Source organism: Monodon monoceros, unplaced genomic scaffold (assembly GCF_005190385.1).
Source record: "Monodon monoceros isolate NGI ecotype Baffin Bay Population unplaced genomic scaffold, NGI_Narwhal_1 Super_Scaffold_4, whole genome shotgun sequence".
Taxonomy (NCBI): domain Eukaryota; kingdom Metazoa; phylum Chordata; class Mammalia; order Artiodactyla; family Monodontidae; genus Monodon; species Monodon monoceros.
In genome coordinates, this window is record NW_021703781.1 from 81,087,178 (window position 1) to 81,099,658 (window position 12,481).

Below are 12,481 nucleotides of genomic sequence, written 5' to 3' on the forward strand. Positions count from 1 at the left end.
GTGCCCTGTCCTTCATAGTTAGAGAGGGCTTTGGCGTGCTTTGGGTCAGGCTTCTGCCGTGGACCACACAGTTCTAATTCACCGAAAGAATTACTAGTATGAAATTAAGCATAAAATCTCCTGGCTGTAATTCAAGTGTGGGAGAAAGGTTAAAATGGACAGTCAGATAGCCTTTTGGGTTAAAACTTTCTAATTTTTAACATGTGGTGGGGGGAATAGAATGCAATATTCTGTATGAATTGGATTTTCCTTGAAAAGAGTGATTAATTTTCCAGTGGGCTTTAATTTTAATAACAGGTTAAATGTGGTTTCCTAAGTTTTGAAGTCTGCTGAACTTCATTAGGTAAGACATCTAGTTAGGGAATGATGTAAACACGAATTTTCCTGATAAACAACAATAAAAGATTCACCATATCCTTCTGCTGCCTTTGTCTCCTTATGCACATGCTTTGCAAGAAGTAACCAAAAAAAAAGAACAAAACCAAAAGCAAGGGATCTTTAGGTTTAAATGGAAGGGGGATTAAAAACAGTGTTTTGTTGAAAAATTCATAGCAGGGTTTTGTTTAGAAAACCTTGAAATAATGTAGTCTCCTTTTAGAATATAACCGAGAAAGGTTACAAGTCGTGAAGACCCTTTTAATGACTTGATCCAAACATTTTATGGTGCACTTTCAAAAAACAGCTTTACTGAGATATAATTCACATAGCGTGAGACTCGTCCTTTCAAAGTGCGCAGTTCAGTGCTTTTAGTATGTTCGCAGCGTTGTGCAGCCATCGCCGCGAGCTAATTTTAGAATATTTTCATCGCGCCCAAAAGAAACTCACGAGCGGTCCCTCTCAATCTTTCCTCCCCCACCTCCTGGCAACCACTAACCTACTTTCTGTTTCTATGGATTTGCCTGTTCTGCACATTTCATTTAAATGAAGTCATATAATATGTGGCTGCATGCCACTCTGACAGGTGCAAGGGAGCATGAGATAAATGGCCACACCCTCAGTTCACGTCTTACACGTTCATGCACGGGGAAAGTTGACTGGTTTGGTGATGGTGGCAGAGGAGCTGGGTGGGTTGAAGTAGGTGCACCTGCCAAGTGGTGGGAGCAGACAGTCCTTAGAGGGGCTCAGGAGAGAGTGGAAGGTAGTGAGTGCAGTGAGCCAGCCGGCTCTGCTTTAGGACCAAGGTGCGGCAGAGGCCAGAAGAGGGGTGGGGCCGCTTTTTTCCTTAAGATGAGAGATTGCAGCGCCCCTGTTTGAAAATGGGAGCAGTCTATTAGAGGGGAGAAGAGGGATGATTGACAGAGGAGCATAGTCCTCGAGGAGGCCAAGTAGCATAGGGCCTCCTGCTTTGGTTGGTCCCAGCTAGAAGCAGCGGCTCCTCCCGCTGCCACAGGGAAGGGGGGGTCAGTCCCCGCAGGTGCTGTATTTGTTCGTGGGTGTGTGTGGACGATCTCTTCTGGGCATTTCTGTTTTTCAGAGAAATAACACAGAATTATTAACAGAAAGTGAGGTGTGGGTGGCTGAGGTGCTGGAAGTGTGGGAGGAAAAGGTGTGCAGGGGGTGTTGTGAAGTAGGAGGGATCAGTGGTCTGGGAGCATCAGACGAAAATCTGTGAGCAGGCGTTGGGGAGCAAACAGCCGCCACCGGAGAGGGCTTTGGGGGAGCTCAGGGATCGACATGTCTCAGAGCAAGAAGATGGAGGGAGCGTTCCAAGGAGAGGGTGAGGCTGTAGTCAGAGAGAGGTTTGGGGAGGGTGGACTCTCGAGTCAGGCTGCGGAAGCACAGGGCCAAATGCGGAGAAGATGGATAGAAGTAAACAGGACACGGGGGAGATGCCCAAGTGTGCAGCACAGCGGTGTTCACAAATGCAAACATCCTTGGAAATGACCCAGATCAAGAAAGCACCTAACCCTTACCCGCAGCCCTGTTCCACCCCAGCTGCTGACATTATGGATTCCATCCCCCTGTTTCTGAACTTAATATAAATAGGATCGTGGTGTAAGTACTCCTTAGTATTTTCTTCATGAAACTAATCCGTATTGTTGTGTGCAGCGGTTGTTTGTTCATTCCACTGCTGTGTGGTCCTCCACCATGTGAACATTCCACAATTTATGCATCCTTTCTACTGTTGATGGACATTTGAGTCGTTTCTCTTGCAAACATGCTGCTGTGAACATTCTTGTAAGTGCTTTAATGGTACACGTATGTGTTTCTGGTGGCTGTGCATCTAGAGTGAGATTGTGGGGTCCTGGGATGTGTGGACGTTTAGCTTTTGTGGACATCGCCAGTTTTCACTCCCACAAGTGGGGTGTGAGAGTTCCTGTTGCTCCCTATCCTTGCAAACACTTGGGACAGTCTTTAATTTCAGCCATTTCCCTGGGCGTGTAGTGGTGTCTCAGTGTGGTTTTTACTTGCCTTCTTTCCCTGACGGCTGAAGAGGTTGAACGCCATTTCCTATTTTATTGGCCTAGGATTAGTTTTGATGATACCTTAGTGGGGAGTAGATGACTGATTTTAATAGTGACCACTTCCTGGGACTGATCCTAATGCAGTTCCTAGTAGTGAGGAAGGGAGGTAGTGGTCTCATGAGGGACATGCAGACATTAATCCTGCTGATGGCTGTGTAGGTCAGCAGAGCTATGTTCCTTATCGGGAACACACTGTGATCACAGGCTGGGAGGTGGTGTTTAAGTAGCCCTGCACATCTTGAACTAGAGGAGAAGGGGAGGGAGAAAATGAAACAAACTGCTGGAAACTGCATCTCCCGTCTGATTGTTGTTGTGGATTCATTTTGATTGTGAAAGTTGAGTATTGATAGGGTTTTAAGCAGGGTGGTAATGTGACTTATTCCTTTAAACACATCCCTCCATCTGCCTTATGGAGATTGGACTCGAAGGGGCAAGGTGGGGGGTGGGGGGGGGGGCGCGCTTAGGAGGCTGTCACAATAATTCAGCCAGAGATTATGGTCACTTTGGACATAAGACAGTGGCAGTGAGACTGATGAAAGTAGAGGAAATGAAATACTCACATCTATATGTTTTTGTTTTGAAAAGCTTAAAAACTTGGAAAAGTACAAGAATAATATAACAAACACCTGTATACTCCCCCCCAGAATCTGCCACCACAGCTGCCTGTCTTCCTTCATTTCTGTGGCTTTGTATGTGTAAGTGATCTGTCTGTGGTTCTGCGCTCCGGGATCCAGTAGCATGGTTCTAGATCTCCTCGGTGCTGCCCCGTCTGAGCTAGTCCATAACCCTGTGCGTCCTGGTCGTCACCAGCTGTACCACCTCTGAAATCTTAGTTTAAGGTGCTTCTCCCTGGGGTTTCTGCCTCCCTCCCATGCTTCCAGCTCAGCTGGGCTCCTGCCCCCACTGCACCTTCCTCAGTACTGTCCGTCCCTGTCCCTCACCCTTCTCCCTGCTCTGCTCCCTCCCCTCAGCCGGGTTCCAGGGTCTAATGCTGTGTTACTTCTGGCTCGCTCTTAACCTTCTTGCCTCTCTCAGCCCCTGGGTTCATACTCCTGGCAAAACCTCAAACCTAGTTGAACCGAGCATCTGCCTACTCTCAGCCTACACCCGAGTCACCGGGCAGGGTGGAAACGCGGCTGCGGGAGCTGTGCTGGTTATTATTCATTCACAGAAGTGTCCATCCCAGGAGGGCAGGGACTTGGCCTTGTTCGTTGTGTCCCCAGTGCCTATGCAGCACCGGCTTATAGTAGTCATTCAGGACATTTGCTGGATTTAGAAAACTGCCCTCAAATCTCACGTGGGCATTGATGCTATGAGACAGACCTGCATTTCCCTAGTGCGGTCACTCCTGACTTTCTGAGAAGACCTCTTTCATATGTTCTCCCAGGTTGCCTGTACCTCTCCCTCTGACTCTTAGCAGGTGCATCTCCTCTCATACCTCATAGAAAAAAGAGATAGTCGGACGCGCTCTCATTGTCCCAAGCTCAGGTTCACAGCCTGCCGCGTGTGTGCCGTGTGCACCGTGACCTCCTCCCCAGATGCAGGTGTCCCTGCTCCTTCCTTCTGGCAGCCCCACCCCCACCCCCCACCCCCCGCTCGCGCTCTGCATCTCTGTCCCTGCCTGCTCATCCTGTAACCCTGTTCTCGCTTCTGTCCCCGCTGCCACGTCATGCCCATGGCACACGGACATGACTTTATATCCTCTGTCCTTTAAAAACCCCAGTGACCACATTTCCCCTTCGAGTCCGCCCCCTCCCCACTTCTTGTCCCTGCCTCCCTGTGTCGCAGTAAAAATGGTGTCTGACATCCAGTGCCTCTTTCCTTACCAACTGCCCCCTGCCAGCATCCTTAGCAGCCTCTGCGAAATGTCAGACACCGCGAGCTTTTGATCTTGAGTTTGAACAGTAAGTGCTGACTTCCTGTTAATGGTAACTGATGAGTTATTAGCTTTTTTGCTAACATCACCTTCCACCCACACATACTCCCCTCCTCCCCTAAAGAGAGGCTTTAAGAGAATTCTCTTGCGAGTCTTGGTTACATCAGTATTGTGCTGACTTTGTAAATATTGTTCATCACGGAACTAAAGTGTACATTTTCGTTTTCATACAACTTTTCATTTTGTCTAGAGCTAATGATTGCTTAATTTTTTCATATGCTTAGTTCTCTGTCTTTAGTGCTTTTTTAAAAAACAGTCACTCAGCAAATCTGTCAGATACCTAGCAGTGACTTTACCCAAACCCAGCAGATAATCCCGAGCCCTTCTTTCCTTTCCCCAGATGACCTCTCCTGGCTGCAGTCTCCTTCAGGCTGGACTGTCCTCTCCAGGCCTGCTGGCCACGTGGCTCCAGTCTTGGGACCTTCTTCACCATTGTTGAGATGTCCGATCCCCGTCTTCCTTCCTCTTGGTTTATTCTCATTTTGCCACATTGCATCTTCCAGTGGTTTCCTGATAAAGGGATTTCGTTGTTTTTGCTCTTTGCTTGTTTGAAAACACCTCTACTCCTCCCTCAAACTTGTTTCAAAATTTGGCTAGGTTTAGAATTGTAAGTTGAAAATTTTTTCTTCTCAGAATTTGAGGGTAGATGGTCTTCTATTCACCATTCTCCTGCCTCCTGTGGGATGCCATCTGATGCCTCTTGTGTGTGACCTGTTTGTTTCCTCTGGAGAATTTTGGAATCTCCCTTTTATCCTTGGTGTTTTACATTTCAGAGAGATGGGCCTTGGGCCGAGTCTGTTCATTCATTGTGCTGGGCCCACCTTGTGCCCTGTCAGCCTGGGAATGTACTTGCTGCTGTTTAAGGGAATGCTCATCTTACTCCTTTGATGATTTTTCCCTTCCTTTTTTCTGTCATCTTTCTGGAACTTGGTAACTGGGTGATGGGCCACCTAAACCTATCCTCTCATTATCTTTTCTTTCCTGTTGTCCACTTCTTTGTCTTTTTGTTTTTCCCTTTGGAAGAGGTCTTGAGTTTTTACATTACTATTATTACCCCTTGCGTCTCCAGGAGCACTCCCTTGTTCTTCCTTTCTCGGGGCGCTGCTGTCTTCTAAGGGCCCCCCGCTGGATGTGCTGGCGCCCTGCACTGTGAGATGCAGATAACGTGCCCAGCGCCTGCCCCGCAGGCAGTGGTGAGGCTCCCTGGGTGAGTCCAGGCGAGTGCGTTCCTCGAGGAGCACCTGGCACCTCAGCAAGCGCTAGGCCCACATTCTGACCTCATCGCTCTCCTTAGGGATTAGCTCCCTGCGGGGGTAGTTGTCGTTTCTTTGATCTTTTGTTGGTGCACTGTCCCTCTTCCCTCCAGTGTGCCTTCTTTGTTGTGACGTTTTCTCTCACAGGTCTTTCGACCCTGAGCTCTTGGTTCTTGTTTAAGTGGAGCCACTGTGGAGCAGAGAGGCAGGTCTGTGAGCAGGTGGGCTTTTCAGCTGGAGGACTTTCCTGTGGTTGGTCATTTCTTTAAGGACCTCAGGTGATTGAATCTCGAGGCCTTTTCTCTCGGGCTTTGGTGTTTTGGAGAGGAACCCTTGTGGAAACGATCCACTCCTGGCAGCCAGCGTTTGGGAAACCAGAAGTGGGAGTAGCTGTGTGCTCCTGCCTGACCGGACGGGGCCCGGCTTGGGGACCCAGCAGTTCAGCAGAGCAGATAGACTTCCTGCCATCTCGGTGCCCAGCATCTGGCAGGGAGCCTGCCCCAGGCCGTGGATGCACACATAGATGCCCCCAGCATCGTCCACAGCGCTTAGGGAAGCCCGCTCACACTGGCGGCCTGGCAGAGGACGCCTTTCCCGTCTCCTCCTGATGCCTTGGGGTGGGGGGCCCCTGTGCCCTGCCCCCACGCTTGACTGCAAGTCTCAGATGCTCCTCAGGGGCTGCTGGGCCTTCTCCATGGTTTTCGTATCCTCCAGGCAGCCACCCTGCAGCAAAGGGCGACATCGCCGCTCTTTGTGCCATCGCGAAGGCACTGTACTCTTGCCACGCGAGGAGCCGCGGGGCACTGGGGCAGAACAAGTGGCAGAATTGAGTCACTGCACAGCCCGTGGTGCTTTTGAAATGCCCAACTGGGTGCCCTCAGTCAGGACCACATTTACGCTGTGGCATCAGTAATACCCATCAAATTCATGCTGGTGATTTAAATTTTATTGGTTGTGCAATTGTAGTATTTAGTTTGTCTGTTTATTTTGATTTTAGAGCTCTTCTAAATTCTGCAGAGGGTATTTCTCATTTTAGGTTCGTACTTATTTACGTAGCCTAATGAAAATAATTTCTCACCACTGGCAGTCATGCAGTTTTTCTTAAAAGATTCACTCCATTTTAATGAAGTTTGAAAATCACTGACAGGGACTTCCTGGTGACGCCATAGTTAAGAATCCTCCTGCCAATGCAGGGGACATGGGTTTGAGCCCTGGTCCAGGAAGATCCCACATGCCGCGGAGCAGCTAAGCCCGTGCGCCACAACTACTGAGCCTGCGCTCTAGAGCCCACGAGCCACAACTACTGAAGCCTACGTGCCTGGAGTCCGTGCTCTGCGAGAAGAGAAACCACCGCAATGAGAAGCCCGCGCAACGGAGTAGCCCCTGCTCGCCACAGCTGGAGAAAGCCCGCGTGCAGCAACGAAGACCTAACGCAGCCATAAATGAATGAATGAATGAGTGAAAGAAAATCACTGACAGAGCTAGAATACCATTAATTATATTGTGCACCCCCTGGGTATAAATGACATAAATTTTTAGTTCCTTTTAGTCCAATACAGAATATTTTAGTTTCATTTAAGCAAATTAGGTTATTTCAGGTAATTTAATTTAAAAAGTGACACTTCTAACAAGAAGCCTAATCCTTTCCCCAAGGCTTACTGAAGATTTAAGGGGGAAAAAAAAAAAAAAAGAATCCCAGGCGGTAGAATTCGGTGTGCTCTTAAATGTCAATAAACCATACCAATGCAGTAAGAACTTATTTTGCAGGAAGGATATCATATATTAACAAATAAATGTATGTGCAGACCTTTAAGAATTGCAGTATATTATGACCACTTTTCGGAAGCATTCTTCAAGTAGTTTCAACTTTGCGGTCCCTTTCTCATTAGTAGGTAGGTCGTTTATAACAGCTGTTTAGTGCTATGTGTGTGTAAACACTTAACGACCTCGATGATGCTGGGGCCCTGGCACCCCAGAGAGGTCATTTTCAGTTGCTGGTAGGAAGGATATGCCCTTTGAGCTGGGGCCCCGGCAGCGGGGACGGGGCGGTAGTGGTCCGTCCCTTCCTCGGAGCAGCCAGAGAGGAGATTTTCTGCGGCAGCTAAGGTGAAGCGTCCAGTTGTAGTCAGAAAACAAGCTCACAGCAGCCCCTTGGGAGACCAGGCCCGTACCTTTGTCTGATTCTTAGTGCTCAGCAAATCTGAACTATGGAGAAAGTGGTTTTCCCCTAAAGCCCAGCCTGGGATATTCTTTCTGATTCAGTAGTCTGTGTCATAAATCCAGATCCATTTCCTCTACCTGAAGTATTAACCTTAGGACACCTGCGACTTTTCTAGGCTTGACTTCGTTTTTGTACCTTGTGGCCTTTACCCCTTGTGAGCTGGTGTCCAGATCTTGGTGTTGATGGTGTAGAAATCTCGGTGTCTGACCAGCAGTGTCTCACTAGGTAACGATGTCCTCGTTATCAATGGCAGTGACTTTACCCAGACAGTAAGCTAGGTACTGTCTGTAATGTTATTTCGTACAGAAGCCAACCAGTCACCGTGTTAATGTAATGCAAGAATCAGGTTTATTTTTAAAGGTCATTCAGGCATGCATTATAAAGTTAGGCAGCAGTCTTCTAGAGCCAACTTTCATCTGTTTTTGTTTTTTCTCAAAATTAATTTCCTAAATTTCTACCCTATATCTTATATCAAGACAACCCAGTCTAGATAAATGCTGGTGTGCCAGGGACCAGGCATTGGATCAGTGACCCATAAATCCACATGGGCTCTGGGCGCCAGAACCAAGAAGTGGCTGCTTGGTAATTATAAGTTTCCCACGAAAATGTTGCTTTATCCTTGGAGGAAATTTTATATGTGTGTACCTTTCTTTTGATCCTTTTTATTGATTTTTTTAATATTTATTACAACCCCTTTCAGAATCATAAACTGGTAAATTGCTTCTGTTGTTTGACAGCTGATGTCATCTCAACTGTGGAGTTTAGTCACTCTGGAGACCTTCTTGCAACAGGAGACAAGGGCGGCAGAGTGGTTATTTTCCAGCGGGAACAAGAGGTCAGTAATGTACAATCCACGAACCAAGTGGGATCATCCAGCACTTCTCACATCACTTGTAAGGAAGGGAGCACAGTTATTTTCCCAGTGTCTAATTTCATTTGATTCCACTGTATCACATTCACCATTTAGCATCTTCTTTCAGAAATTATCTCGGGGCGAACGAGAAGACCTGTGTTTCCACCCACGGACGTACAGCCCCCAAGTCCCAGTTAAGCCCCCAGTGCCCTCATCTGTAGGGCGGGCGGAGAGTCCTTTCCCCGCCCCAAGTTGTCGCAGGTGGCGGCCGGACCAAGTGAAGGGTGTAGGCTGCTGGGGTTCTGGATCTGTCTGCTCTCATCCCGGAGCAAATGAAACCCCTTCACCGGCCATGGAGGTGCTGGCCGCCAGCCCCGGGGTCTGCTGGCTGGTGCAGGCGCTCTGAGTGCCCCGCAGCACTGGCTGCACCCTCGAGGGCTGGGGCCTCAGAACGCGGGCCTTGGAGGAGCCACAGATGAGCCTCACTCACGAACACTGGCTATTAGGTCCTTCCCGTCTGGGGGAAAAGGGGAGAGGAGCGCTACTTTGTCAGTTACACGTAAGAGGAGAATGGGAGCTATCGCCAGGCCTTGCCAGCCCCTGTCGTCTCTCGTTTCTGGCGAGCAGGCCTCGCCAAGTGCCCAGTAAGGCAGGATGAGGCTCTGCTGTGCGGGTGCCCCAGGCGGGAGCCTCGGCACAGCCAGGCCCGGGGGTTCCGTGAGGTGCCCGCCTTGCCTTTTCCCGACAGAGCGCCCCTCCTGCCTGCTTCCTAGCTGGTAGGCGTGCAGTTGCTTTTCATCTCCAAATTCTGCCCTCTAACTTCTTGTGGTAACACAACTCTGGTGTCAAGGCGGGTGGGCCCTTGCTCCCTTCCTTGTGGCGGGGAGTGCCAGCCCTGCACTGCAGAGGGGCACTTGGTGGCGTCTGTAGGGGGCAAGCCCTGGGCCCACAACATCTCCTGGTTAAAATATACCTGTTACAGCTCCAATGTTGATTAAAAATTTTTTAATTGTATTTTTTCTGGTTCGGGATGGTGAGAATTCTTTTGTGAATATCATATATATTATCATGAATCTTTCTAAATCTTCACAATTTGATAAGTTTATAATTAGATTATAATTATAATCTTGGAGGTGGATCATCACAGTGCTACTTACAAAGAACTTTTCAACAAATAAAAGTCGGTGGCGGTGTTTGAATAATACTTTTAGCAGAAGGATTATTTAACAGATTACTTAGCCATAGCTGTCTTAACTTTAAGAGTTCACTTTTAGCTCCGTAAAGTCTGCCATTTGAATGATGTCCTTATAGAAAATGAAGTTTTTTCTTTTTTGGGGGGGTCATTGTTTAAACCTAGAAATATGCTAGCTTCAAATATGAAAGATTATAAAACGCAAGCATCTTGCTATAAAATGTGTTAAGTATTGTAGTTTTGAGAAGTTATCATATTGTGTTCAGTGAAGATGTATTAAGTCAGTGTTGCTACAGTTTTGTACAGTAGCAGGTCCCTAAAATTGTTTAAATCTGATAAGCCCGACCAACTGTAACTTCATAAATCCTGGGCAACTTTTTTCCGCATCTTTTTCTTCGTATTTTGGTTAATATAAAAAGAGGTTTTGTATCCCATCTGCCTTTCAGATATTTTAGTGGTTGCTGTATAATCCTCATTGTGGACTTGAGTGTTTCCAGTGTGGGTAAGACTCTGTCTTCGTCCATCATCGAAGAGACAGTTGATGATACTGCAGCACCACTGGGGTGAGGCTGCTGCCTGTTAAACTGCGGCAGCTCTCGAATAGAAACTGCAGTAAGCTGTCAGAGGCGTCAAGATATGTGTTTTAGAATCAGTGAAGCGTAGAGGGTTCCTGGAGGATAGAGCAGCACCCTGCTTGGCTGGGGAAGGTGCAGGACGTTCAGTCAAGAGGGAGCCATCGGAAACTAGGTGGCAACGTGATTTTCGAACTTTTTTTCCATGTTAGTGGTGGAGCCCTCTGTCCAAGGGACCCTAGCGTGTCAATCTGGGGCGAGCAGAGTCTGTGGACGTGGCTCCGCGGCTCCCACCCCTCTGCAGAATGCCGTCCCTCTGCATGGTCCATCCAGTAACATCAGAGCTGTAACTGGGAATCAGCATGTTCCCAGACAAAGCGAGGCCCGCCTCCTCGTCGTCCCCATGCTCCCCGCAGCTGGACCAGCAGTCTCGGCAGCTCCCGCCCCACTCTCCTGCTGAGAGTCCAGTCGCTGTGCCCTGCCAGCCTTCCTCAGAGTCCCTCCCTCTCCCTGGACAGGCCCTCAGGCGCTGATGCGAGGTCTCCGGTGGAGGACAAGGCCGGGGGATTAGCAGGGGCCTTGGGTTTCAGGAGTTGAGGGCAGAGATCAGGGCAGTTAGTGGCAGCGTTAGAGGCAGGGCGCTGTTCCCGGAGAGAGCGGCCCGGGAAGGACGGGCAGCGCTGTGATGGGACTCGTGTCTGAAGCATGGGACTGACCGATTCCACAGATTTTCCCTTTTAAATATTTCAATCTCGGTTTGTTCACTTGAGAGTTAGAAGTACCCGTTGGTGTATTAGGCTTTTTCATAGAGAGCGTGAGGGCCACGAAGCAGGAGAGTAGTGTGGATAGCATAAGCCTCTAGTCCAGCACACCCGTGGGACACGGGGTAGGGATTTCCACGGTCCTGCTGAGGATCGCTTGATCGCAAGGGGCGCGCAGTACTTACTTACCAGGGCAGCGCGGTAGAGAGATGGAGGGAGTTTGGGGGGATTTTTCTCATAATACATGATCTTGCTTCAGAAACGTAAAGGGGTATCTATCTAGATATGAAGGTTATTTGTTTAGTTCAGTTTATTTGACACACACACTAATGTGTTAAAAATGTAAGATTTTAGATACTGGTTATAGAACAAGAATTAAAATACTGGTCTCCTTGAGTTTTAATTATGAAATGGTTACTATTTCATAGAAAATGTCATTTTGGACATGCAGGAGATTTCAGGGATTAATATAAATATACTTATGAACCCACCACTCAGGCTTTTATTCCTTTAGAAAAGGAAACCCTGGGCATGTAGATGAAGCACACACTGTGCCCCTCCCCCATTCTATCTTTCCATGTTACTTCCACATCCTATTTTATTATCCCTCTACCTCCTCCGAGTTGGCCATAGCTTGTTCTTTTGTTTTTACTGCAATGTGTAGAATTGTTTTGTGTGTGTTAAAATTTTGCATAAGAGGGATCTTACTGTGGGTGTGTTTGCGCAGCTTGCTTCTCTTACACGTGCTGCAGGATTTGCCCTCCGTGGCTCCTTTGCCGTAACTGCTCATTTGTGACTCTGCCGATTGGCAGTCCCCTTCCCTGGCGGCGCAGCTGTGTGCTGGCTGGCTGTCCCAGGTGACGGGGAAGTGTGCGTCCCCGTGGCTCAGCCCTGGAGGGCTTGGGCCGGCCCAGCTGACTCTCCACGGGGCCAGATGGCAACCGCTGCCGCCTCTGTGGGCCCTTCAGCCTCTCTCGGAGCTGCCCCGGTAGCGCAGAGGCGGGCCAGAGCCATCGTACTGGCAGGGAAGCTCGACTCCACACCCTGCCCTCCAGCGGATGCCCGGAAGTGCAAGAGGAAGCTGCGGAGTCGGCTCTCTTATTTGTTTCTTCCAAGTAAAGTAATTCTGAGCATCATCTGTTCCGACATTTTTTTGACCCAGGATTTTTATTAACTTTTAAAAATGTGTGTGGTCATTTGATATTCAAATTGGGAGAACTGAAGTTTC

General features: G+C 48.5%; 1 protein-coding gene across 4 annotated transcripts in view; it reads left to right on the forward strand.

Annotated features, from left to right (window-relative positions):
- The window catches only part of PPP2R2D (protein phosphatase 2 regulatory subunit Bdelta), a 46,425-nt gene that overhangs the window by 17,556 nt on the left and 16,388 nt on the right, over window positions 1-12,481 (forward strand). For 3 of the 4 annotated variants that reach the window (XR_003796982.1, XM_029244952.1, XM_029244954.1), the window contains exon 3: window positions 8,613-8,710. Coding sequence is in view for 3 of the 4 variants with exons in the window: in XM_029244952.1 (XP_029100785.1) it covers window positions 8,613-8,710 (98 nt within the window). In the remaining variant the exon portion in view is untranslated. Of the gene's footprint in view, window positions 1-2,955; window positions 8,458-8,612; window positions 8,711-12,481 lie in introns of those variants that run through there. The other variant, XM_029244953.1, reaches the window with a different exon arrangement.